The sequence below is a fragment of the Dasypus novemcinctus genome, chromosome 10 (genome assembly GCF_030445035.2).
Source record: "Dasypus novemcinctus isolate mDasNov1 chromosome 10, mDasNov1.1.hap2, whole genome shotgun sequence".
NCBI classification, from domain to species: domain Eukaryota; kingdom Metazoa; phylum Chordata; class Mammalia; order Cingulata; family Dasypodidae; genus Dasypus; species Dasypus novemcinctus.
Genome location: NC_080682.1, coordinates 10110157 through 10121355, shown reverse-complemented (window position 1 = coordinate 10121355; position 11199 = coordinate 10110157). Strand labels below are relative to the sequence as shown.

At 63.8% G+C, this 11199-nt stretch overlaps 1 protein-coding gene across 1 annotated transcript; it reads left to right on the top strand.

Moving 5' to 3' along the window:
- The first annotated feature begins 1383 nt into the window (after positions 1–1383).
- On the top strand, positions 1384–8622 carry SLC22A12 (solute carrier family 22 member 12). Its single transcript, XM_071217859.1, is given in 12 exon segments — positions 1384–1443; positions 2082–2182; positions 2633–2785; positions 2864–2966; positions 2969–3033; positions 6281–6417; positions 6647–6746; positions 7150–7253; positions 7332–7472; positions 7475–7524; positions 7967–8050; positions 8563–8622. Coding segments are annotated over 12 exon segments (1158 nt in total).
- The last annotated feature ends 2577 nt before the right edge of the window (positions 8623–11199 follow it).

The window sequence follows — 11199 nt, the reverse complement described above, 5'->3', positions numbered from 1 at the left end:
TTGGAGAAACTTTGCGCTATTTTGAAACCACCTGTGCATTTCAGCCAGTCTTCGTGGGGACCCTTCGCTTGCTGTCCTTCCCAGGGTGTCCTAAGGAAGGTTCCTGCCCTCCCGGAACAGGCTGGAAATTAGGCCAACGGGACAGTAATGGAACGGTGCGGGATAGTCTAAAGACGGGCCTCGGGCGACAGCTCTGAGCCTCAGGGGCGGGCAGGGACAAACAGGGAGAAAGCCCTGGAAGAGGAGACCCTGGCGGGGCACGCAGCATGTGGCCCAAAAGCGCTCTTCAGCCGGCAGGGCAGCACGAGCGAGGCTGGCACAGGCCACGGCCAGCGGGGAGCCCACGTGTGCAGAGCGGGAGGCAGGGGAGGTGGCCCTTGGTGGCCTTGTGGAAGGGCAGCGGTAAGAAACAGGTGGGGGGCAGCTTCATGTCCCAAAGCACAGGGGAACAGACAGCTGCGGGCACCTCTGCTCTCCTGCCTGCCCTCCACGTGCCACGCACACGTGTATCTTCTTGCTGCTTTGTGGTCTCTGGTCCTTTAACCTGGAGAAGTAACTGTCCCCACCAAGGGCGCTCTCTCGGTCCAGCTCTCCTAACACCCCCACCCCTCCCAGCACACACGCCTGCCCCTCCCAGCCGTGGGTGGCATTGCCAGCCTTTGTTGACAGGGAGTGCCCCAGCTTTTCAGAGGGATGTGACACGAAGGTTTTGCACTGCAGAAGACAAGGCAAAGGGGCAGAAGCAGAGTCAGGGAGAGCAGGGAGGGGAGGTCCCCAAAACCTGGTCAGAGACCCCAGGGCTGACCCAGGGCCGTGGCTGCGAAGATGGACGTGGGGGGGAGGGAGGCGTGTTTTGGAGGCAAGATCAGCAGGGCCCTGCCCCGATGCGGGGGAGGCCAGGGGCCCCGTGGAGACTCCTGGGAGGGGCAGGCTCAGGGAGGGGGGCTCAGGGTGGCTTTGGACACACTGAGCTTGGGGTGTCAGCGGTGGCCCCGGTGAAGTTGGAAAGTTCCACCCAGGGCTCAGGAAGAGGGCGACAGCCCAGGGGGAGAAGGGGCGTCAGTGGCGGCAGGTGCGTGGAGGTCGGGCCACGGGCATGCACGGCAGCCACCCCGCTGGCCGCACGCCCCCCCACGGGATGCGGCTCGGGGAGGACCCTCCGGGGCCAGAGCCCAGGCCGCCCAGTCCACGTGGCCAGAGGCTTCACATTTGCTCCTCCCTCGAGCTGGATTAAACTTCCACTGAGGAGATGATTGCAAAACGCGATTCCTTAAGTGCCCCTGGTAAGTTTAATTCCAGCCCGAGCACCTCCAGCCTCCACGTCCTCCGGGGGCAGCAGCACCTCTGGGAGACAGTGGCGGCCCCGCGATCACGTGGCAAGTGATGGCTGGGAGGGGGCCCGGCGGCCCGGACACACCCCAAGCCGTCCAGCTGGTGAAGCAGGTGCAGCCACTGCCGTGGGGGGGCGCAGGCCCCTGGCGTGGGGCCGTCGGCCCGGCGCCGGCCTCTGTGCAGTGGGCACCTCGTCCGGGTCCCCTCTGAAGCTCGAAGGGGAGAAGGCTTCCTGCCCCTTCCAGCTCCGGCGCCGCCCTCAGCTCACGGACACAGCTCTCCCCTCTCTGCCTCCGTGGTCACTGGCGTCTCTGTCTGCTCTTCTCCTTTCCTAAGAGGGACAAGTCTTGTGGGTGGTGGCCCGCCCTTCTCCAGGATGACGTCATCTTAATTTAACTAACTCCACCTGCAACGACCCCCTTTCCAAATGAGGGCACATGCTTATCTGAGGTGCTGGGGATTAGGGCGTCAACATATCTTACTGGGGGACACGATTCAAGTTGTCCAGGAGGCGGCGGCCCTGGGGGAAGGCAGGGGCCCAGTGAGGCCGTGGGGAGTTGACCCTTGACTCACTGGGCAAGAGGGTGCCGTGGGGGCCAGGCGAGGGGCACAGGACGCCCCTCATGGGGCAAAGGGACACCTGTGGGTGTGGCGGTCCCATGCCAGGCCACCCACACCCATGGCCCTCGGGGCCCCCCGCTCGGCCCCGCCGCCCCTGAGCTCAGCTGCCCGCTCTCCCCGCCCTCCAGTGGGACCCGGTGTGTGGCCCACAGGCCCTGAAGCCGTGGCCCAGTGTCTACCTGGCCGGGGTCCTGGTGGGAGCTGCCGTGTGTGGCTACACCTCGGACCCGTGAGTGCCTCGGCCCAGGCCCTGCTGGTTCCTGAACCGGCCTCTCTAAGGGGAAGGCACTCTGCCTGCAGCCGGGATGTCTCAGGTCCTGCCGCCCTCCAGATGGGCGGCTCGAGCAAGGCTGTCCCGCTCTCAGCCTCGGGGTCACGCTCTCCTGTCAGGGTCTAGATCCTTCCCAGCAGCCCTTGCTGCTGAAACCCGCCCCGCGCATTGCTACCTGAGTCCTCCTGGTGACGGAGAACTCACTACCTGCTCAGTGCCTTCTTCCCCCGCCCACAGCCTAGGACACACGTCTTCACACTCACAAGCCTCTGTGGTGGAGAACGTGGGTTTAGACCCAGATGTCCTCTTGGCGTCCTCTTCAGCCCAGCAGGCAGGCTGTCCGTGGTCCAGGCCCTGTGCCGTGGCGGGCCACAGACCCTGGCCGCCCTCCCGGGGTGTGCGTGCCAGGTTCGGGCGCAGGCCGGTGCTGACCTGGAGCTACCTTCAGATGGCCGGGTGGGGCACGGTGGCCGCCTTTGCCCGCGTCTTCCCCAGGTACCGCGTGTTCCGCTTCCTGGCGGCCATTGTCACGGCGGGCATCACGGTGAGCACAGCCACACTCCGTAAGTGCCCGACCTACGGCCAGGAGGGAGAGGCTCTGGGCAGGCTCCAGGGCCAACCCTGCTCCGGTCTCCCTGCCGCGACGGAGTGGCCCTCGGCGCAGGCCCGCCCCTTGGTGATGACTTTGAACTCGCTGGGCTCCAGCTGTGGCCAGGTCCTGATGGCCGGCGTGGCCTGCGGTGTGTGCGCAACAGGGTGCTGCTACAGCTGACCACCTCCGCGCCCTTCTTCCTCACGGTGTACTCACGGTGGGTGTCACGCCCCATCCCCTGCTCGAAAGACACCCAACCCCCCCCCTCCCCAGGGAAAACGGGAGCCTCTCCTTCCCTAGGGACAGAGGTGGGGCCTGGGCGGGGCAGAGCTGGGAGTGCAGGAGAGAAGAGGAGCCTGGCACAGCGGGAAGCTTCAAGCCCCCCACTCTCCCCCTCCAACCAGGGCCCAAGGGCCCGGGGTGCCTCTCCCTTGCCCTGTGGCTCCCAAGCACCTCGCTCTCCCTCCCTCACTCTCCCCTTCCCATCTCCTGTCCCCGCCCGCCTGGGCATCTGTGTCTCCGGGCATGTTTTCCAAGCCCCTGCTCTATGCCAGGCCTGGCAGCTGGGCCAGGCTGGGGACAGGATGCAAAAATACTACACACACACACACACGCACACCACTCTCAGGGCACTGCCACAGTCTGCCTCACAGACTGACATTATCAAGGCATGTGACTGTCCGCAGGAGAATAGGGACCATGGCCTGGTCATCATAGGGGACCCCACGGTCTCCCACACAGGCTAAGGGAGATTAGGAAATGCCTGAAATAAACCAAGCATGGGCCCTGCCAATCACCTGGCACATAGTAGGTGTTGGGTGGATGGATGGCTAGCTAGGTGGATGAAGGAGTAGTTGGATGGGTGAGTGAGTGGATGGACAGGTGGATGAGTGAGTGGATGGATGGGTGAGTGGATGCATTTGTGAATGGGTAGATGGATGAGTGGTTGGGTGGATGGTTGGATGGATGGATGGATGGATGGATGGATGGATGGATGGATGGATGGATGGATGGATGGATGGACGGATGGTTAGATGGGTGGGTAGGTGGGTGGATGTATGGGTTGGAGAGTGGATGAATGAGTGGATGAATGGGTGGATGGATGAATGGATGGATGGATGGATAACAAATTCAGAAGATAATTAAAATGTGGACTTAACTGGCCTTGGTGGCTGACTAGATGTGAAGGGGTGAGTGACAGGGAAGATCAGAACGCTGTCCCTCCTGGTTTTCAGATATCTGGGCATCCTCCTTACCTTACTTGACCTCCCTGCCTCCACCCTGGCCACCAATGTGCATGCCCTGCCCAAGGAACGGGGGGAATCTTTTCATCGCCCTCAGGATGACCACATGGCCCTGCACTGCCTGCCTCCCTGTCCCCCTCCTGCCTTCCCTCTGGGCCAACTTCACTGGCCTCTTCTGTGTTCCACCTTCAGGCCCAGCTCTGGGCCTTTGCCATGCAGCTGTCCCTGCCTGAAACACCTTTCTCCCAACTTCGGCTCCTTCATCAGGGCTCAGCTTAAACGTCACTTTGTCTGGAAAGTCTTCCCTTCCTAAATGACGGGCCATCTCCCTCTGGCCAGGCACCCCCCTTGGAGCCCATTGCCCCCACAAAGTCCTGATGCTGCCTCCCCACACACTGTAGACCCAGGGAGCAGAGCAAGCCCGACTCATTCGTGCACGAGCCTAGCCCTGAGCAGTTGCTCAGCCATTGCTGCCCCTGCAGAGAGGAGGACAGCAGAGTCCAGGGGGATTGGGGCACCTCGCATTCTACAGGAGGAAGGCTGGCTCCAGGAATCTCTCAGTCCAAAAGCTGGGAGCAGAGGAACTCCAGAAGTGGAGCCTCCAGCAAGTGCTCTGCCCTCAGTGACCCCGCACTCTGCGAGGAGACAAGCCCGAGATGGCGGAGTGGGCCCTGTCGCCAAGGGCGTGGAGGAAGCAGGCCAGCGAAGCAGGTTCCGCGGCGCCCCCCGGTCTCCTGCTGGTGCCGGGCAGCTGGCGAGCCGCACAGTCCTCGGCCCGCGGGCCTCAAGGGCGCCGTAGGAGCGTCCTGCATTCACTCGTTCATCATTTCATTCATTCAGCAAATAACTACTGAGCACCTACCATGTGCTGTGCACCAGCTGACACCAGGGATGGCGGTGATGAGCCAGGCAGATGGCGTCACGCCCGCCTGGCGCTCATGGTCTAACGAGGGAGGCACGGGGAACCCCCCACCACACCACCCCAAAGTGCGCTGCCGGCTTGGCGAGTAAGGTGGGACCATGGGCATCCCTGAGCGTGGAAACCCCCAGCCCCGGCGGCTCCCACCGCCTTCCCTGCTCCCCTTCCGAGCCCTTTTCTCTGCAAGAGAATGCGCCGCCCCTGCTGTTGCCACTTCCTCTCTCCCTGCCTCCTTGCAGCCGCCCCAGCCCAGCTTCCCCGCACTTCTCCACCATAACTGTCTCACAGCCGCCAGGTCACCATGGCGCCCTGTTCCCACGCCCGCAGCACCGGTGGCACTCTCTCCCCGGGGGGCCACACCCCGCGCCGAGGCTGCACCTCCACCCAGATGCTGGCGCTCCAGCTCTCCTCTCCGCCCTGCCCCTCCCGACCTCGTTCTCAGCCCACCTGCCTGCGTGCCCTCTCCGGCCTCCTGCTCCTCCCCAAGGCCTCCCCAATTTGGGGGACAGCTCCCCCACACCAGGTCCTCGAGTCAGGGTCACCATGCCCCTCCCTCTCCCTCGCCACCCGAAGTCTGGTAGGGCACCAGGTCTTGGCAGCTCTCCCTCTACGGGGCGCCTTCCACCTCCCCCACCCACTCTGCAAAGCCTGGAGGACGGCAGGGCCCGGGTGGAGGCAAAGCAGGCAGCCCACCCTACTGCCTGGCTGGGGGGCTGTGTGAACCAAGTACTGGAAGCAGGGTGCGGGGTGGGAGCTACCGGGGCTCAGCTGGGAGGTGCAGTGGGGCCAGGTTGGCATCAGGGGGCTGGGTCCTGCGGAGGGGGGGGGTGGTTAGGCGGGGTGGGGGGCTGGGGCATGTGGGGCAGTATGGCATCCAGGAGGCCACAGCTGTTTTCCCGGCAGAAGAGAGGGCAGGAGCAGTGGGGGTGTCAGGCATGAGGGGTGCTGGGGGCGTGCGGGGGTGCTGGTGATGTCAGGACCCAAGACTGAGGGGGCATGGGAGAGGAGTTAGTGCTGGCGCAGTTCAGGCAGTGAACTGGCAGTGGGGGAAGGATGTGACAACGCAGAGCATCCGGGACAGTGGGGGGTCCTAGTGGACCACATCCAGGTCCATCCCATCAGTCAGGCCTGTTTCCTGGGTGATGCAGGGAAGGGGAGAACAGAGTCCCCCCTTCCAGCAGCCAAGCTAAGGAGGATGAGAGCAGTGGGCCCCCAGGCCCCCCCAAAGGAGGGAGAAGGAGGCGGAAAGTGGGGGGGGAATGAAGGGCCTCGCGGCCTGTGTGCCCGCACCCCCTCCCCAGGTGGCTGGCAGAGTCAGCTCGCTGGCTCCTCATCACGGGCCGAGTGGAGTGGGGCCGGCGGGAGCTGCAGGGGGTGGCCCCCATCAACGACAGGAGGACAGCCCGGGAGGCGCTGACCCCCCGAGGCCACCTGCGGGGCCTCCCCGGGGCAGGGACGGCAGCTCAGACACCCCCCTCCTCAGGAAACAGAGGACCTAGAAGGGGGGGGGTAACAAAGGCGCACGGGTGGCAGTGGGCATGGAGGCGAGTCTGGGCACCGAGGAAGCCCCGCCCACGCCCCGCCTGGCTCCGCCCCCACGCCAGGGTCGCCTTTGGCTTCCCTTTGGGCCCCTGCAGGCCCCCGGCGGTGACGTCTTCCTGCTCCAGGCCGTCCTCGGGGCCGCGGACGTCCGGGCCCAGGCAGGCGCGCCCTGGTGCTGTCCGGCCTCTGCATCCTGGCCAACACGCTGGTGCCCCAGGGCGAGGGGTACGGGGAGCACGCAGGACCCCTGGGCCCTCCCCCAGGCGGAGGACCAGAGGCCACCCAGCCTGGGGGTGGGGTGGGGCGCGGTACCCAGAACCGGGAACACAGGGGGCGGCCATGGCTGTCTAGGGAGAGAAGCGGGGCCTGCGCTCAGGGTGGCCCTGAGAGGAGAAGATCCTAATGATGGGTTGTAGGGGTCAGGGGGAAGGAGGAGGCGTCCCACTGGGGGGCTGGGTGGGGAGCACCTTGGGGGGAGGAGTCATGAGGTGCTTTAGGGGCCTGGGGACCCCCAGGTGAGGCTTTTGGAAAGACGGGCCTGGAGCTCAGGGCGAGGTCTAAGCTGGAGAGACCCCCCCGCATCTGACCCTGCGCCCCCGCCGGCCGCCTCCCGCCTCTCTCTGCAGAGACGGTGACTGCGCTCAGCCCCAGCCTCGCTGGGCCTCCCTAGCATGGGGGCCGCCGTCACGGCCACGGCCATCCACAGCTGCGAGCTCTTCCCCACCCTACTCAGGCGAGGAGGGCGCCGGGCTGGGGGGCGGGCGGGGGCCTGGGGCCGGCGGAGCGCCGCTCACGTGTGCGTCTGTCACGGGATGACCGCGGTGGGTGTGCTCCAGATGGCGACCCGCGGGGGAGCCATCCTGTGTCCCCCAGCCCAGCTGCTGGGCGCCCACGGCCCCTCGCTGCCCCTGCTGGTGTACGGGGCGGTGCCGGTGCTGAGCGGCCTGGCAGAGACCCAGAGACCCAGAAGCTGGCACTGCCTGACACCATCCAGGACATGCAGAGCGTTGAGCGGGCCTGCTCCCCCCATCCTACCCATCCAAGGCCCAGAGAGGAATAAGATGTGCCTGAAGTCACACAGCACATGCTTGGGAGAGTGGAACTAAGAGCTGGGGCTCCAGCTCACTGCACGGCCTTGTGCTCTGCTCCATATTCCACAATTTGAGGCACCAAATGGCCCAGCTACCCCCAGCTCCACCCCAAGAGGGGCCAGTGGGAAAGGGGGGGTGCAGCCCTTTGTGAAGGGGAGCAGGGCTGAGATGGCCATTATAGAGGGGCCCCTTAGGACACAGGCTCATCCTCTAAAGCCCCCCGATGGCTGACAGGGCTGTCACTGCCCACCCCCATGGCATGCTCAGAGCACGGGGGCAGTAACTCCTGAGGCCTGGGGTGGACAGGCCAGGGGTCACTGTGTCTCGGGGCACAACCTCTCTGTGTTTCTTCTCAACAGGGCAGTAAAGAAGGGAGTTCATGGCCCACAGGGGCGTCCTATCCTGAAATCCACCCAGTTTGAGGATCCTGGGACTCCTGCAATGGGATGTTTCAAGGAGAAACTTCTCTTCTCTGGGAGAAGCCGAAGGAACGCAAACGCCATGGTTTCCAGGGGCCCCAGCTCCCTGCGCCAGCCCAGCCACCAGGGCCACACTGCCCCTGCTTCCCCACGTCCCCTCCCCCTCCAAAAGGGAAGGTCAGTAAGAAAGTCCAGGAACAGAAGGCAGCTCCCTGCCCCTGGGGTGGCGCTGGTCTTGTCAGCTGCAGCCCCTTCCCTGCCTGTGCCATCTCCCACAGGCCTCTGGGGTCTTCTCCTCCAGCGGCCTTCCTGGGCACGGGCCCCGAGGGCGGCCGGGAGTGGGGGTGGGAGTCACGTTAGTAAAGGTGCCAAAGATGAGCTTGTCTCAGCCTCCCCTGTCCTTCCCTGTCTCTCTGTCTGCTCTCACCTTTGTTCAGCGTTCTTGGGGCCCCAGGTGTCCAGAAGCTGCCATAAGGATGGATCCAGAGCGCGCGGGAAACGGCACCTTCTCTCCCCTGGGTGTCCCTCCAGCCTGGTCCCACCTTCCAGGACCTGGGGTCTGTCTGCTTCCAACAGTCATCCCTCAAGTAACCGAATGGGCCCTGAGGCTGGGAGGCCCGGGGCCCGGAGCCTCGGGCTGCCAGGCACGGTTTCTGGAGCCACTGGGAAGTGTCGTTGCCGAGGCTGAGTGGGAGCCCCACAGAAAAAGAGGGGCCCTCCCTCAACCGCACCTAGACACACCCTCTCTTGATGCCACCCTGGGGGCTCCTGACTTCAAGAGCAGCCAGAGGCGCCAAGGGACCTGGCTGTGGGAAGAAGTTCCCATCAACTGCCCCTGCCCCCAGCAGTCTTGTCCCCACGATGACAGAGGCCTCGGGCAGTGGGGACTGAGCAAAGTGGTTCAGGACCCACTTTGTCCACTGTCCCGCTTCCAGCCAGGCCTGTAGCTTTCTCAGGACGTGGGGAAGGGGCAGTGCTGGCACCAGGGGCTCCGTATCCCCCCATAAGAGCTCCAGCAGCTGGCCGGGCTGCTGTTTCCTCCCCTGGGAGCTAGTGTGGCCAGGGCAGGTCTTCAAAGTCAAAGAGCATCAGCCAGATTGCACTGTGAGCCTTTCTCCCCAAACCCCTGTCCTTGCCCCGCCCCCAGAGTCACCTGACACATCCCTGCAAGTAGCAACTCTTAAGAGGAGCTGAGTGCCTGGAACTTCCGCCACCTCAAGGTACTGTTTGGGCCTCTCTGGAGGGTCACTTCCAGGCCAGCCAGTCCCTCAGGAGCCCAGCTCAGGCGCGGGCATCAAGTTCGGCATCAGATGCATGAGACAGTGGTGTGGAAACCACCGCCACCATCTCTCGGAGATGGGAAAATGGAGTTGATGGCAGAGCCCAGGGGTCTTTCCTCTTACAACCATGCCCTTCAGGGACAGGAGCTAAGTCTCCTTGTGCCAGGAGGAAAGCACCAAGTCCCACAGTCATGTGACAGCCAGGAGGCCTGAGGCTTGTCCTTCCAACTCCTGGACCATCCCTTTCTTTGCCCCGCTATGCTGAAAGATGGCTCAGAGCCATTCTAGAAACTTCTGGAAGAAGTTTCTTGACCCCAAGGAACTCCTACCCATGGGTCTTTGTTTTCTTTGACTGGAGGTAATGGGGAGAGGGAGGACCCTTGATAAGCTTGTCCCTAGGATAGCAAAGAGAGGCCATGACTGGCACAGAAGCACAATGTCCCGGCAAGACTGCCCAGGTTTCTGCAGGTGGTTCGAGCTGGCTTGGGGCGGCTGACCTCCAGGCTCCAAGACGGAACAGTGGTGGGGACAAGCAGGGCCCGGAGCCCCACCCCCAGGGGTGGCCTTGTTCAGGAGGGCCAGGAGGAAATCCACACCCGGGGGTGGGAGAGGGGACCTGCTCACCCACCCTTGACAGGACTTTGGGGGAGAACTCTCAAAGACTCCTGGGGACACACCTGAAGGTGGGAGGGTCCTGAGACAGAAGCTTCCTCTCAAGAATGGAGGGAGGGAGGAAGGAGGGCTGGGCAGAAGCTGCTCGCCCATCCAGCCACTCCCCTTGACCGTGGGGAGGGATATGCTCTAGCCAAAGGGCGGTGTCATGTGAGCCACAGGTAGCCTGGATCCCAGGGCCCCAGGAGGTGTCCTGGCCCAAAGAGGAAGAAAGCCAAAGGAATGAGCTGGCCAGCAGCCAGAGCCACAGCAGATGGGAGACTGTGATGAAGAATGGGCAGTGAGGGGGAGGGCAAGCCGGGCACTTGAGAAAGCAGCCTGGGAGGTGGAGGCAAGACAGACTCAGTGGAAGGCAGAGAAGCAAGCTGATCACGGGGGAGACCTGAGCGACAGAAGCATGGCTGAGTCACGGCCGAGTGTCAAGGGGCGTGGCGGTCCACTGTCCCCACCCCTGAGACCCAGGCCCCCGCCCACTCTGCCCCTCCCAAGATGCCTGCACACCTGGTCCTCGCGTGCAATCCCCCTTCGTGTGTCTCTATTCCTTGTGACTAAAAGAGGGAACTGAAATGCACACCCATCTCTTCAAGCGTGAGGGACCACGGGCGTGTTTGCCAGTGTCTCCACGATGCCTGCAGATGAGGTATGCAAGGTGTGGGGTCTACACACGTGGTTACTCTGCCCACAGTCGGCCTGAGGGTGGCAGCGAGGCAAGCAGAGCTAGAGGCAAATTTGGTCTCAGCCACCGACTCACCTTGAGACCTTGGGCCCATCCCTGAAGCGCTCCCTCCGAGGACTGCTCTAAGGACTAGGCAGCTCATAGCCCCCGAGTCAGCACCCCAAGAACGGTCCCTCCGTCCCTGAGCCGCCATGGGACACAGGCACAGGTGCCCCTCAGCCACTAGGAGCAAGACGATGCCCCTGCCTCCAGGGACCTCATGCCCAAGAAGCTGGGGTCTGCACCGCAGAATGGTGCCCAAGCCAGGCCGAGACCAGGTGTCACCCCCAAGCCTGCGGGCCGCGTCCTGCCCCCATCCTTAACCAGCAAGGATGTGGGGGTGAGACAAAGGTGAGCCACGTGGGACAAAGCTCAAAGCCATGCTTGACCCAACAATTTGAGGACGACTTACAGGCTCTCGTGGGCCCAGACCCCAGCCCAAAGCCAGGGTCAATGCCCCAAAAGCACCCGCCCCAAACAAACTGCACAGGACCGATGGGA